The following is a 15,010-nucleotide window of genomic DNA, read 5'->3' on the forward strand; positions in this document are numbered from 1 at the left end:
TTTTCATGTCTTTTTTTCACACTAAAACAATCCCTCTTCCGTCTCTCTGAAAAATCGTAAGCTGGCTGCAGTACAAGAGCGAGATTTTACTTTTGGTCAAAGTTACCACCCGCAAACTCCCACCCCCCGCCCTCCCAAAAGCACCCCAAAATTGTTTACATTTAGTACCTGCCAGTCAGATGTAAGCTGTGTGGCTCACAGAGTGCCTGTGACCAAGCTCTTGAGTTTGTACTCTAGTGCAGCATTTGCTACAATTATGGAGTCACTGCTGACAAAAGGAAGAAAAAAATCCCAAACACAAAGACCTTTGCATCTCATAAAGCTGCTGTCAGGAGGCACCTGGCTTCTGCTTACGATCCTCCAGGACATAGGTGGCTACATCCGCCTGGAGTGCCAAGCTACTTTCCTCCAAGTTAAAAAAAGAAACAAAGGCCAAACAGGGAGAACGCAGGACGATTACCTCCTGCCTCAGAGGTTAGTGAGTGTGGTACGAGCACAGCATCTGACATGGATAAATGACTGAGAAAAAGGAACTGCATTCATCCAGGTGCCTCCTGACAGCACTGGTGAACAGGCTAAAAGGGAATTTAAAAAGAGTACAGTTTCTGATTTGTCTCACTCCTTTTGCCTGTAGATCAGGCCAAACATCAAGCATGTTGGGAGGGGCACAATTTAAAGCAACACTACTCAACCAGAAAGCACTCGTCAGCAATATACAATGCAAAATGACAGACACCGATGCGTGCCCAAACAGAGGAGATGGAAAGCAGCTTTCTGCAGCTTCTAACACTAACAGGGGTTTGCCCTTACCTGCTCACAAGTCTGCACAGAGGCCGCTCTGGGCAGAAAATGCACAATGCTGCAGGAAGTCATCAGTCCCACAAAGCTCCAGAACTGTCAGTTTATGCATGTGTAAATTGGTTTTCTACAGTTTCTCTTAAACCCAAATCCATGCCTTATGCACACACTGCGCAGCAACGCTGACGCTGCCGGATTTCCCTCATGCCACGGTGGAACACAGGTCACGGCCCCCTTCCGAGCTTGTCAAGTTCCAAAAGTTTCCAAAGGGGAAATCGAAGAGCATCTCCCAGCAGGCTGAGCTACAGACCAGGTGGCTTGGGAGCCCCACAGGTGATCTCTTCCATATGAGCAGCACAGGACAGTGTTGCTGGCATCAGAGCAAACCCACCTGGATGGGGGACACCTGTAGAGGCCTGCTCTTCATGGAGGTCAGAGCACTTTTCCTTGTTTAGTGTTGCAGAAAACTGAGCCCCTCTCATCGATAAGCTGCTCCCATAACCAGTCTAATCCCTTTTACCCCGGCAACCTTCATCACAAAAGAAAAAGTTATATATGAACCCAAACAGAAAAAGAAAAAAAAAATCATATTTACAAAGTTTGTACAATATACACATCTGATTTTCTATGGGACACACTGCACCAGAGGAAAGAGGGCCATGGCTCTGAAACAAGTCTACTTATCAAGTGCTGTTAACTACTAATGGAGACTCTTATGGAAACCAGTATGTAGTGTTCTGCTAGAGCACAAGGCTTTTCTTATGGCTCCTGCAAAGGACAACAGGCTACTCTTTCCTTCTGGAGCTATGATGCTGCACCTAATCAGCCCAGATTTTAAGTTGGTTTCATTTTAAATACAGGTATTTACAGTGTGGGTGAACTGCAGATGCATATCAACTCCTCCAATTAAAGAAAAAAAAATAAAATAAAGTTGAAGAAAAAAAAAAAAAAAAAGCAGTATTCCCAATACAATTCACCTCCCAGCCCTGGGCTTGAGTACTTGGGGAGGAGGAGAGGGGGAAGACAGGGGAACTTTGACCTGAAACCAAAAAAGGCTGTTGATTCCTTGGGCTGTTGTAAAGGTGATATTCTGAATGGTCTCATAGCATAAGGCACTTTGCACGAATAAGTAACAAGCTCTTTAGCTTAAAAACAGATGAGTAACCAGGGAGAAGTTGAAATGCACTCAGTCGTTGAAGAATTTGAAATAGCTGACAAGCTCGTGTTCATCGCCGTTCTTCTCTTTCCAGGGTTTCTCTTCTTCCCTTGCTGCCCCTCCCACCCAAAGACAAAAGAATTTAAAACCAGCAGTTAGTGCAACTAATGTTCAATCAGCACACAGTGCAAACAAGTGGAAAAACAAAAAGACATTCCTGCTTTTATCTTCTTTCTTCCTTGCTGCCAAATTTAAAAAGAAAAAAAGGCCGAGCTCTTTAGTCTTCATAGTTCCAAAATGAAAAGACGAAGAAAAACCCATGAAGAGAAGGGTATCCCCAAAGAAACGATGTGTCACAGATCTGGATCAAAGGGCTTCACCTTCTGGCATGCGTAATCAAAGCCTGCAAAACCAAACCAAAAATACAACCACAACACCCACAGTTAAATCGAATCTATGCAAACCCAGACCCTAGGTAATGAATCACACCAGCTATGTGGCAGCTCTGGAAACACAAAGGACATTTGAACAGCTCAACTCCAACCACAGCTTCGCAGAAAAAGGTGCTGCTAATGCCCTACCATACCTATGGAGCACAACTGCCTTTCCAGTCCCTCAGGAAACAGCAAACAGCTCCCTGGCAAGGTCACACCATTCCCCTTAAGGAAGGAAGCCAGACAAAAGCCTTTTCCAAGTTCATCACCTAGGTTTGGGAGGTTTTTTACTTACTTATGAAACACAAAGAAAGCAAAGCAGAGGCTGCAAGTCAGCTCGGCAGGACTGGCTAGGGCTGTCCTGGATTGAGCTCACAGAAGAGACACAGGGACATTTGAACACTAGCTAGTGTTAGAACACTTCTACAGCCATTTTTTGGTTTTACCACCCAAAAGGAATTTCAGCAGCTTTGTCAGGTTTCTGTAATTCACCATCTCCAAAAAGAGCACACAAGAGAACAATTTCCAACCCAAACTATACCGTGTTTGGTCCTGCACTGTACAGCGTCTTAGCTAAAACCACAGCAAACATCATCCTAAAGCTGTTTTGCTTGACTACAATCCAGGGCCAGTTTTCTTCTTGTCAAAGGACTAGCCCCAGCAGTTTTTCCTCGGACAATGCTCAGAAAGGGCACACTTTGAAGTCTCTGACAGTGAAGCCTGATTTTCTTCTGAAACTATGCAGACGACCTCGAGTGGCAGCAAAGCTGAACTACAGCTTTACTTACTATTAGCAAGTTCACTTGCCAAGAGTCTCATGAACCAAAGGACGCAGAAGATGCAGCACCTTCAGCCTGAGCCTGTGTCCTCTAACTGGTGAGGTGCTTCAGCATTTCTGCTGGAGCTCTGTTCCCAAAGCTATCCATTTTCTCTCCTCCCCTTTTTGAGTGCCACCTTCCTCTCTGCCCCTCATGATTTCTCATTTCAGCTTAGCGATACAGAAGAATTCCTTAGACTGCCAGCAGCCATCTCGGCCTCTCCAAACACCATTTCCCCTGCCCCTTTCTCCCCTATTTTTGGTCTCCTTAGCATATGGCCAGCATTTCAATTCCAACAACTAAAAAGCCCTCACCCTCCGCTCCCAGCTTCAGCACATCCCCAGAATTCCTTGGACCAAGAGCTTCTTTCAAACCCTTGTTTTCACATTCAGAGCCTCTTCAGCACATCAATTTCCCCCTCCCCCTGCAGTAACATTGACACATCAGCTCTTCTTTCATTCAACACAACTCCCCTAATCAAGAAGGCATTTACATACGCACATGTTTACTGTTTCTCATCTTCTACAGGTTCACTGTGGTATTCTGCCACATACAGGCTCTTGTCAATGTTGCTTGGTATGGGCTTAATTTCAGTTCCCAACTGCTCCTCAATACTTTTCAGGTTGAATCGATCATCATAGGTGATCAAGTTGATGGCCAGGCCAAGATGACCAAAGCGACCTTGACAAAAAAACAGACAACTGAACTAAGTAACAGAAGGCTGATTGAAAAAGTCTGCCCACTATGCAGTGACTAAAACTCGGCTCTCTGCTAATAAAAATCGAGTCCAGACTCCACCACAAGTCCCTACAACTTTCACGTCAGATTTTGGTAAGGAGTTTTGTACTGTTATAAGAATACAAAAACCCAGGAGGTTCAAAATGCTCTGACAAAACCTCACTGATTACCAAAAAAAAGTCCTCCACTACTACATTATGCAGGTCCAGCCCTTCTTCAATAACAGAGTTCCTGAAAAAGCCTGAACTACAAAGTTCAAATACACAGACCTCCTCTGTTCACTGCCTTCCTTAAGAGTGTATTTTGCTCATGTCCAGATATTGGAAACATACCTTGGAGAAATACTTGCAGAAGAAAACTACGCTTAAGCCACTACAGAAGCTTAAGTTTTCCGTACAGAATTCTCCCAGACTGCAAACAGGAGCATCAGTAAGTTAAAGCAAAACATGCCTTCCCCCCAAAGCCCCCCTTAGGCTGTTCAGGCTGGTTTCAAGACAACAGCCCTTCATTTAGTTATTTGTAAGGATAACCATCTGAGATGTTATCCAAAATAAACTTGTCAGAAAAAAAACCAATGCTACCTAAAATAATTCTCAGGAACAGTCATAAAACCTAGAAGCCAATTCAAGCCTAAGAAACATAACAGTCATCCACAAAGCTGCACCCAAACGGTGTTTTCATCTCACCTGATCTGCCAATACGATGGAGATAAGTCTCTGCCAGCTTTGGGAAATCAAAGTTTATCACCACATTCACAGCCTGGATATCAATACCTCGAGTAAACAGATCTGAAAAACAAGCCAGGTCATGAAGAAAGTTAGTTTCAGATGGATCAAATGCTGCCAGCGTTCAGGGTGGCAACATTCACAATGATTAACAGCAGCTTGCACTGGTTTCCAGATGCAAGTTGCCCCGGTATTAAAGACACTTCTGTTACAGATTCTTCTTGCTCTTGATCCCGCATAAACATGAGTAATATCAGAAGAATGACCAAAACACCAGATCTGCATGTCTATGCCAAAAAAGTAATTAGCACAAAGCTTGTTTTTTCCACACCAGACTGCTTCTGAGCAGGTCATCTTATACACGCATCTCCTCACACCACTGTGCACTGCCAGTGTCACAACAGACTTGAGATCTGAACTACATCCTGACCCAGACAAGTGCAAGGATCAGCAGACACTGCCACGGCACTGCCCAAACAGGCTGGACAACAGAAAACTCTGATCATACACATGCCATTCAAAACTATAAAACGTGTGAAAATACACAGCAAACATAACTAGTGCAGAAAATACCTATACAGTAAAATGATTCACTTGCAAGTTGTTCCTTCAGAGTTTGTCAGAAAAGACAAAAACTATAGGGCTAAACGAGCGCTGCACCCTTCTATGCTCAGGCTTGACAAAGGGAAATTACCAAAACATCTTGTTTTGTTTTATGACAAATCAAGTGACCTCTTATACCTGGGCTAATGGTTCATTTGTTTTCTATCACAACCTTTACAAACAGGAAAATATTTAGAAACTCTTACCAGTGCAAACAAGATTGCGGCATAATCCATTTCGGAAGTCATGGAACACACGATTGCGGTGCTCCTGGAAATAAATACACATACACATATATAAATCAAGAATAAAACAAACAAAAAACCCACACCCCTTGCTTCCAGGTATAGTCAAGTTACAAACACTGACCTTCAAGCTCATGAGTGCCTCCCCCTTGTCACCATTAGTGAGTCTAGTTCACATTCAAAATTAAAACAATGACATGCATCATGTCAACCTTCTGACATCTTTTAGTACACTTACTGAAATGAAGGCTGTGCGGTCTGCGATGGCTCCCCATGCTGGCAAAAGCAAGGCAGAAACTACCATAACTGTGCCTTCCGGCCACATTCTATGCTTACGGTGGACTAACTAAACTGACCCAACACCAACTGACCAGCTATGCTCTGAATGGTCTGGGAAGAGGCTTGGGGGGGTGAAGAGGAGGGTGGTCTAAAACCAAATCAACACCAGATCAACATGTTTCAGTTTTCAAAGAACGTGCAAATTCAAGGCAAGCACAAGACTCAATTCAGCTGTGCAGTAAAGCCTGAGGTGGTATGGAATAAACCACTGGAAACTTCATACTCACCTGCCTCATTTTAGCATGGATATAGAAGCAGGAATAGCCCAGCTGGGAGATCTTTTTGGCTAGCAATTCAACCCGTTGAGAAGAGTTACAGAAAATGATCGACTGGTTAATCTGCAGCTGAACATATAAGTAACATGCTCAGTAAATGCAGCATTTTACTAACAAATAACCCAAAACAAGGGGGGTTGTAACTAGATGATCTTCAAGGTCCCTTCCAACCCAAACCGTTCTGTGATTCTACGGTAAGATGTACGTTTAAATCCCTCCCAGAAAGCAAGCAAAGCAGGTATGCTTTTGGTAATTCACACAGTCTCTATTTTGTACAAAGGTGCAGGACAAGAAGCACTTGGGTTTAGCTTCAGTGAAACAACAAATTTTGACAAGGAAAAAGTGTTGTTCAGCAGTCTTTTTAAGACCGTCACTCTCAGTCTCATTTGTGTTTCTGAAAGGCAAAATGCCTTGGTACATTTTTGACCCAGCCCTACCACTTACCCTGGAGAACAGTGTATTTAGGCAGTGTACTTTCTGACGTTCAGTTACATAGGCATAGTACTGGGTAACTCCCTTCAAGGTCAGCTCCTCCATCAGATTAATCTCATAGGGTTTCTGTAAATGGGAATTCTGACAAAGAAAGATAAGAATAAAGTGGGCAGATCTGCATGCAAAACAATGGAAGTACTTCCTACCCTCTGGCACATTTAACTTCCTCCATGGCAAGAATGCACAACCTCACCACTCGCTCTTCATGCTACATGTGAAACAGACAGGGTGGGTAAAATTTCCTCAAGGAGTAGTTGTAAATGTACTTGCAACAATGCAACCAAGTGGGCTGAACAGAGGGCCCTCAAGAAGCAAATCAGTGCGGATGGAACTAACTGACATACCAAGTGGAAAACAGCACCTCTTAGGCAAGACCTGTGTGTACCTCGCTGTCCCATTAATGCTACTGCAGGCCAAAAATTATTTTCAAGCTTCTGTCCTAGATTTAAGCTAATTTAGATTAAAGCAGTGGAATTTGGATGCATTAAAGAAAACCCCAAACAAGCGAGCACTGACAGCTATGCACCACTCATTCATGCACTTCACATGCAGCGGCACCACCATAGTGCATATATGGGAGGATTTGCACTCACCATGAACTTCTGTACACTCAAAGGGAAAGTGGCTGAGTAGAGCAAAATCTGTCTGTTTTTAGGTAGCGTGAGAATAATGTCTTCCATTATTTGAACAAAATCTTGAGACAGCAACTTATCTGCCTGTAACAACAGAAATAATAAAGAGTAAGTTAAATCAACGGTGCGAGAATCCAGTCTTCTGGTAGTACCATACAGGGGGAAAAAACAAACCAAACCAAAACACCTGGAGCCTTATGGTAGGCTCGTCCCTTTCGGAACACATACCGTTCCAAAAGACATTTGCCTTAGCTGCTGGAGACAGGATTCATCAGTAAAAGAAGCCTACCGTCTCCTGGTTTTCAGCACTTGGCTTTAAACGCAATCATATTCAGGAGAACTGAACGGCATCTCAACTGAAAAGTTATCTGGGTTCCTACCAGTCATCCAAGAGTTTTCACACAACTGTTTTCTCCACCACTCACTCAGAAGCCCATACACTACCAGATGTTCATGTATCAGTTTTCTACATGAGCACAGCTCACTCATTATAAACTGAAACCAAATGAAGTGCATTCCTTCCTTTCAGAATAGACCATTAATCTATTCTTCAGGAACAGCGAAGACAACAGGAAAGGCAAATCTTCCTGGGCTGCTTTAAAAGATTAATGTGAAGAAAAGTTCTGCCAAATGACCTTCTCAAAAATATTGAGAAATGGATGATCTATAACCTTACAGTGTCTCTAAGCAAAGCTTGATTTGTTGCTGTGCATAATGAGGAGACTCACTGAGACACATCATTGCTTTAACTTGGCATTAAAATCCCAAAACGTTTAACATGAGCAACTTGCCTCATCCAATACTATCATCTGGACATGCTCAACTTTTGCTACTCCTTTCTTGATGAGATCGAGAATTCTCCCAGGGGTAGCTATCACCACATGCACTGTAAGGTTAGAAGAGCAAAAAAAAAAAAAAAAAAAATGGTTAAGGCGACTGAAACAACGTTTCTGGCATTCACGGCCATGTTTCATATGAACAGTTTGAGAGAATGACGGCATACAAACAGAGAACAAGAGGTAGTCTGTTCTGTAACAGGCAAACAATAACAACAAGCAGAAATTCCACTGCCACACTGTAAAAGCCATGAACAAACAGCAACTGAAGTGTAGTAAAAGTGCTCCGACCTGTATCATCAAGCCTCATTATGTCATCTCGCAAATTGGTTCCTCCCGTTGTTGCCATCACTTTGGCACCTCCCATGTGTTTGCTGACTTGGATACAGATTTGACTGACCTGCAGGGCTAGTTCACGGGTGGGAACGATCACCATTGCTGAAAGTTAAAGGCATCAGAGTGAGTTACTAGAAGACACAGTACCCAAAATGCTAATTGGTAGAGAAGCGGAGACTTTACACAAGCTAGACTGCGGTGCTTTGGGAAGGTATGCTCTGGGTATCCTGAACCAGACCTAGAAACTGCTTACAGCAAGGCAAATTCTGTGCAAGGGTTCTCTGTCCCTCCATACTCCCTCCACATGAGTCCCTTGGCCAGCACACTGGCTTCTCACTCCAAATCCACTCCCCAGAGCAAGACTGTAAAGTCCAGAAGATGTCTTCCACTTCAAGCTTTTGAAAGCAACTGTGGGACTTTCAAAATTCCACCTCCCCTGCTCCCCGTTAACTTTCTTTGGAAATACAAGCAGATAACCTGCGCTCCTCAGTTTTGTTAACTAGTTTTAGCCTCAAGTCTGCTATGTAGTGACTGACACCACTACCTGGCTGCAGCTAAGTGAGATCCATCTCAACTGACCTTGTATATTGTCCTTCTTTAAGTCTAGCCGTTCAAGTAAAGGAATGAGGTAGGCTCCACTCTTGCCTGTTCCATTTTTCGCTCTAGCCAAGATATCCCTACCAGATAAAGCAATGGGGATGCTCTCCTCCTGAAAAGCAATGAGATATAAATAGTGGGTAAGCAATTGTAAGCCACACTAACCAAACAGGCTGGCCAGATTTAACTCTACTCTCTAACAGTATTGTGTGAAATCTACTTCTCTAAAGCAGAAGATAGTCCCATCTCTAAGTCACCCAGTGCATGACTTAGTGGCCCTTGGGGGAGGGCAGGAATTTCTTAATGCCCAACTAAATCACTAAGTTCTACCGTTCACAATCCCAGTTCTCTCAAATCACAACAGCAGTATCCAAGACTTAAGTGAGATTAAGAATTTCAAGACATTTATAAAAATTAAATGCTACTTGTAAGTAGTCTAAAAACTTGTAGTAGACTCCTAACCTGAATAGGAGATGGTTTTTCCCAGCCCATTTCAAAAATTCCCATCAGCAACTCCCGTTTCAAACAGTAATCTTCAAACTCATTTCCTTTTGTGGAGGTCACGTCCTGGAAAAATCAAAAAAAGCACTTCCATAAGATTAGGTCACACAGACTGGTCTGACTCAAGGAGAGATTCTGTATGCAAGAAGACCACAAAGCTCATTCCATTACTATACAGGAGCTCCCACTAATATGTGCAATACCACACAGTGGAGAAGAAAACATTAGCCTTCTTGTAGCCAAATACAGTGCTGTGAACTGTCACCTTTTAATCTGCCTTACGAGAGACACTGACAACTGTCAGTTATGCTGTAACACCAATACAGTAACAAACCCTCAGCAAACTGTTTTCAAGCCTTCAGAGAGAAGCGTCTCTCCTAAGCAGCTGTATAAGTTAATTCCTCATTGCAAACAGCAGGTGCTGAACTGCATTTCAATCTTTGCTTAAGACAAATATTTTGCCACCACAGCTTCTCCCAGATCTTTTATTTAGTATTTATGTAATTCAACCATCCTCACCGAAGTTTTGATTCTCAAATCCTTTGGAGGGAGTTTTAAAGTCTTCTTCCAGTCATCACCAGGTCTAGAGCAAAAATAAAATTAAATGAAGTTAAAAAGGAATCTGGTTTAATAATTTTATTTTGAAGCTTTACTTCTATAGAGGCAGCAGTGAACGTGTCGTATTTTCACCTCCTAAAAACTGAAAGCGCCTACACACATGAGCTCAAGCCTTCTCTGAGCTAAGCAGGATGCAACAGGCAGGAAACTGCAAACAGAGAAAATCAGCAGTCTGCCAAACGCCCAAAGAATTTGTGAAATCTCAATCCAGCCATGATTCAAGTCCCATTTTTAGGGCACTGAATCAATTCAGTCAAACACACTTTTAAAACTGAGCACTGACTTAGTCATATGACAGAAACTGACTGTAATAAATCCACATGAGAATATTTCATCATGTAAAAGAGAAAAAAATTCTCTTGGGAACATCCAATCTTAACCTGTGAGTAATGCGAGAAGATGAAAAACCACCTTGGGAGAGAAAATTAAGTAAGCACACGCTCCACTTGTTGACCAACTGCTGGCATCTTTTGCCCTCAATGAGATTTAGACACCTATCCTCTCTCAAAAGCCACTGTACAGAGAGGAGCAATCCCTTCTCTTCCCCAATCCCAGGAAGTCATGAGGGACTTCTGCTGAGTTGAAGTAATCCATTTCATTAGAGGAACCCATTACAAATAAAACCAAAAAAACAACAAAGGACAACAGGAAAACAAAACCAAACCAAACCGGGAAGGAGTCAGGCAAGCTACTGTCAGACTCCAAGTACTCCATTACACTCTCTCTGACGACAGCTGGCATTTCCTTCACAAATCATCAAGTAACAAAATAAAAGTGAATGTTGTTCAGAGGAAACAAAAAAAGAAGATGTTACCGTACCATCCAAGTCTTTTACATCTCTCAGGATTTCCAACCAGCACACTCATGTTTATTAGCACACTTCCAAAACCAGTTTGATGGCAGTAGGGTATCACAGTGGTACATATTACCTCAGCTCAGGCTCTGATGAATTAAAGCCAGAGCATTGCACGGAGGAGAGCAAGCTCTACTATTTAAAATCAATGACAAAAGATTACACGCTTTCAGGAATTTCTCACTGCAAGAAAGAACTCAACAAACGACAGCAAACACAACTGCACTGAGATTAGGGGGCATTTCCTTCTCGGTCTTCAGTTCAGTTCTTTCCCACTCCCAAATTCCCCTCTCATACCAGTCTCAATAGCAAATAACACAGGATGATGCTGCTCAGTGGGATATGTCTGACAAGCAGCTACAAGTTTTAAAAGCAAAGCGTCACGTGCAATTTTCACAGTGAAGCCACAGCAGAGAAATATGGCTTTCTTTTCATAGTGCGCACAACAGGACACTTCCAACCAACACGGTTATAAAGCAGCAGCAGCAAACTTTTTAACACGAGAACACAACAACACTTCCCATACATGACTCTGAAACACGGCAGCCGACGGAAACACTTACTTAATAGTGGTGGTCATAATCTGTGCTTGCTGTTGAGTGCCATTATTGATTGTGTTGGCGTTTTTCAGCTGGTTCATCTGTTGCTGAGTTTGTGTGCCTCCACCTCCTGGGCCCCCACTGGGTTTTACAGGGCCTCTCAACTGCCCATTCTGACTGGATAGACCCATTATAACAGGGTTCTCTGTTCTGGCCGTGCTCATGTTTTTAAAGATGTCTTTTTAGACTTCAAAACTTTGAAAGTCAGTACAGAAACTGTAATAACAGTTTATTAGACTCTCCAAAATGAAGAGATAAATAAGTCTTGCTCAATATATGAGTCCTTTATTGCAATGCAGGCAAGCACCTGTAAGTCACTCAAAAGTAAAGTAGTAACTTGCTCTGATGCACTGTGGATCAACTTTTTTTAAAAAAAAAAAAGCCCTCTAACAAAGTTGAGTTATATCAGAATTCACTTGGTTCAATCTGAAAGAGAAGCAGATGGTGACAATTAGTATCTGGGGGTTTAGCTACAGAAAGCACATCAGTTTACCTTTGTACTTTAAGAGTCACTTCTTCCCAGGCAGTAGCAGCAGCATTTGCTTTTCCATTTTCTCAGGGATAATTTCCAAGACACTCGTCAAAACTCTTTTTCCCCTTTCTATAAAGCTGCAGCCACCACCTTCAGTCACCAAAGATGATGCTCTCAACAGCTGTACTTTCAGCAGCCTTCCAATAAGTAGCTGCTTGAGAAATATTACCTGCACACACACACCCCACCCCCCCCAACATAAGCATGAATCACATCAAGTGCTTTGCTGGTTCTTGAAATTCCCCCATTTCTGGGACACAGCAAAGCAGCCCTAAAGCTAAGCAATGTTATGCACAAGTGTGTGACAGGAAACAAGACCTTAAAGTCCAGTGAATATTCCAGTTAGAACTGATGAAAGCCTTAAGTAACTCTATTCACTCTTTTCGCTTCGAAAGGGAAATACAAATTAAGTTATTTTTTTATTACAATAAAAACAAACAAGCACACAGATGAAAAAACACCCCACCAAACAAGCTTCCCCTCCTACAACCCAGAAAGTTAGTTCATCAGCTTTTAAACTGGGTACTGATTTAACACCATTCGAATACTGAAACTAACCACCTCATCAAGCTGAGCTGACAGCTTCCTGTTTTGTTAAGTCTAAGTGACTAGGCCTGAACTGAAACAGTGAGCAACATACATTTACACTAGATACTTCCTGCTTCTGTCCCCTGCATGACGTTACCTTCCAGCTGGTAGTAACCACTCATACTGCACTCAAAGATAACATTTGAACACAAGTTATTATCGCCTAGGTATTCAGGAGAAAGGTTAGCAAAAATGTAGACACACTACAAAGTCTGCACCTGATAGACCAGAGCTGAAAAAACTCCTCACAACAATACAACGCAGCCAAGACATTGCTAGTCCAAAACCTTTGGAAGCAGAAAAAATTTGGCTTGCCTGTACAATTCCTCCTCACTACACGTCTGTATCTTGGGAAAACGCAAAATAAAACCAGCAGACTACTGCTCCCTAAGTTCAGCATCCACAAAAGCCACGCAGCTCCTCAGTGAATAAACCGCATGTTCAAGAGCACTTCAAAAGGGTGAAAAAGAATCCAGACTCTTTCCAGACGTCCTAGCTGTTCCCAAGCGCATCAATTCCAGCTTCAAGCAAAACTTTACGGTTTGCAGAACGAGGATTTTCCTGCCGGTCATCTTACTGGCCGTAACTACTGTTTCGAGGCGTCTTTACATTAACTTTGTAAAAACAGGTCGAGTCACAAAAGCCACCGGAGTCGCCTAAAAGACCCGAATACCAAAGCCAAGGAGCTCTCCGATATTGTAGGAGACGTACCCCCTCAGTCCCTCTAGCTCCCTCGCTCGTAACTACTCTTTGAAACGACACTGATTCGAGAAGAACGCACAGGCTCATCGAACGCAGCCAATCTTCCCGTTCCGGGACGAGAAGCGCCACCATTTCGCAAACCGACACTCCGACGGCAAAAAGTCTCCACACACACACACACCCCGCCCCGACTCTCCTCTCCAGGCTCAGACCACGTAGGCAGGCAAGCAGACGGGCGGGCAGCCGCCGCTTGCTCTTTCCCTTTCTCTGCCGGCAGCCGACCCCAAGCCTGGGCAGGACCAGGCCGGGCCGGCCCCAGCACAAAGCGGCCGCGCAGCAAACCCGGCCGCTGGAGCGCCCGCGGTGTCCATTGTTTCCGGCAGCCCCGGCCGCACTGCAGCGTCGCACCCACAGCGGCAGAGAGCGCCGCGGCCCCTGTACCCTGCGGCGGGGCCCACACCGCTCAAGAAACGCAGCTGCGCCACACCGGCACCTCCGCCCGCAAACAATGGAGCGGCCCCCACCCGCCTCCCCGACCGGTAGCGAGCGCCGCCGCGGCCACGCCCCGCGCCCCGGCCCCCCGACCAGGCCGCTCCCGCCGCGGCCCAGCCTGGCCGGCCGCCCGCGACCCGCTCGCAGCCCCTGGGCGCCGCCAGGCCCCACTTAGGCCCCACCGCTCGACGGCAGGCCGCGGGGCTCGGCCGGGCGGCAGCGTTCCCCCCACCCCGCTCCAGCTGCCCCGCGTCCGTCCCGGCGCTCCGGCCCGTTCTCACCGCCACCAGCCGCGCTCTCCCCTCGCCCAGGTATAAAATCCTCTCGCTCTCCCTTGGTGCCTTGTTATGGCGACTCGACGCTCCAAGATGGCGGCTTCCTCCTTCCTCCCGTGCGCCCACCCCCTCCCGGCAGGGCAGGCTAGCCCCGCCCCGCATGCGCGCAGGCACGCACGGCGCGCGCCCCCCTGGCTACGTGAGCGCGCTCGCCACGCCCTCCTGCGCGCCGTCTGGCGGAGGGGCCCTGTCGGAGACCATACCGAATTGTACCGGAGAGACCCGCGGGGACCGTGCCGTACCGGAGAGCCCGAGTGCAGCGCGGGCGGAGCAGGGAGGAGCGCCCCCCCCAGCTCGCGTCTTGGGCGGCAGCAGAGATAACGGAAACATTCCTGTTTCCGAAGAACGGTCCGGAGAGGTGCCGTGGCTCTGGTGTCAGCCGTGTTTCAGTGAATACATACACATGACATTAAAATGTGGACTGAGCCACATGCCGATCGTGACAGCTTAGAAATCACCACTTCCTCTATAGGGAGCTGTTATTTAACCGAGGACTTGACAAACTGAGGCACAGCAGGAATGGGATCTTAAACACCAGCTTGAAAATGCTAATAATCCCCCACCTGTTCCACACAAACTTGTGTTAAAGCGTTTTTTCTGAAACCGGCACAAAAGGACACAGAAACCTCCTTCTTTCCCCTCACATGGACAGTTTTTTCCCTGGTTCCTCACATCTACAACCAGCTTCAGGCTGTTCACTCCTGCCCTCGACAGCAAAACACAGTCCTGAGGCCATGGAAGGTCTGCGGGACACAGTGGGAGGGAC

The 15,010-nt window shown here is 45.2% G+C and overlaps 1 protein-coding gene across 4 annotated transcripts; it reads right to left on the reverse strand.

The window, feature by feature from the left end:
* Window positions 1-887: 887 nt before the first annotated feature.
* Window positions 888-14,328, reverse strand: DDX6 (DEAD-box helicase 6). 4 transcript variants are annotated; one of them, XM_080631751.1, is made up of 14 exons: window positions 14,191-14,328; window positions 11,560-12,021; window positions 10,045-10,108; window positions 9,487-9,591; window positions 9,007-9,136; window positions 8,383-8,529; window positions 8,043-8,141; window positions 7,217-7,335; window positions 6,576-6,704; window positions 6,084-6,200; window positions 5,479-5,542; window positions 4,631-4,732; window positions 3,708-3,887; window positions 888-1,327 (listed from the first exon to the last, which is right to left on the reverse strand). In XM_080631751.1, exons 2-13 carry the CDS (start codon window positions 11,757-11,759, stop codon window positions 3,712-3,714), a joined length of 1,452 nt encoding a protein of 483 aa, XP_080487877.1. In that variant the 5' UTR covers window positions 11,760-12,021; window positions 14,191-14,328; the 3' UTR covers window positions 888-1,327; window positions 3,708-3,711. The 4 variants fall into 4 exon arrangements, with proteins under 4 accessions (XP_080487877.1, XP_080487878.1, XP_080487876.1 ...); XM_080631750.1 differs by lacking the exon at window positions 888-1,327 and adding an exon at window positions 1,367-2,357; XM_080631752.1 differs by lacking the exon at window positions 3,708-3,887.
* Window positions 14,329-15,010: the final 682 nt, after the last annotated feature.

This window comes from Psittacula echo (assembly GCF_963264785.1).
Source record: "Psittacula echo genome assembly, chromosome: 18".
Lineage (NCBI taxonomy): Eukaryota > Metazoa > Chordata > Aves > Psittaciformes > Psittacidae > Psittacula > Psittacula echo.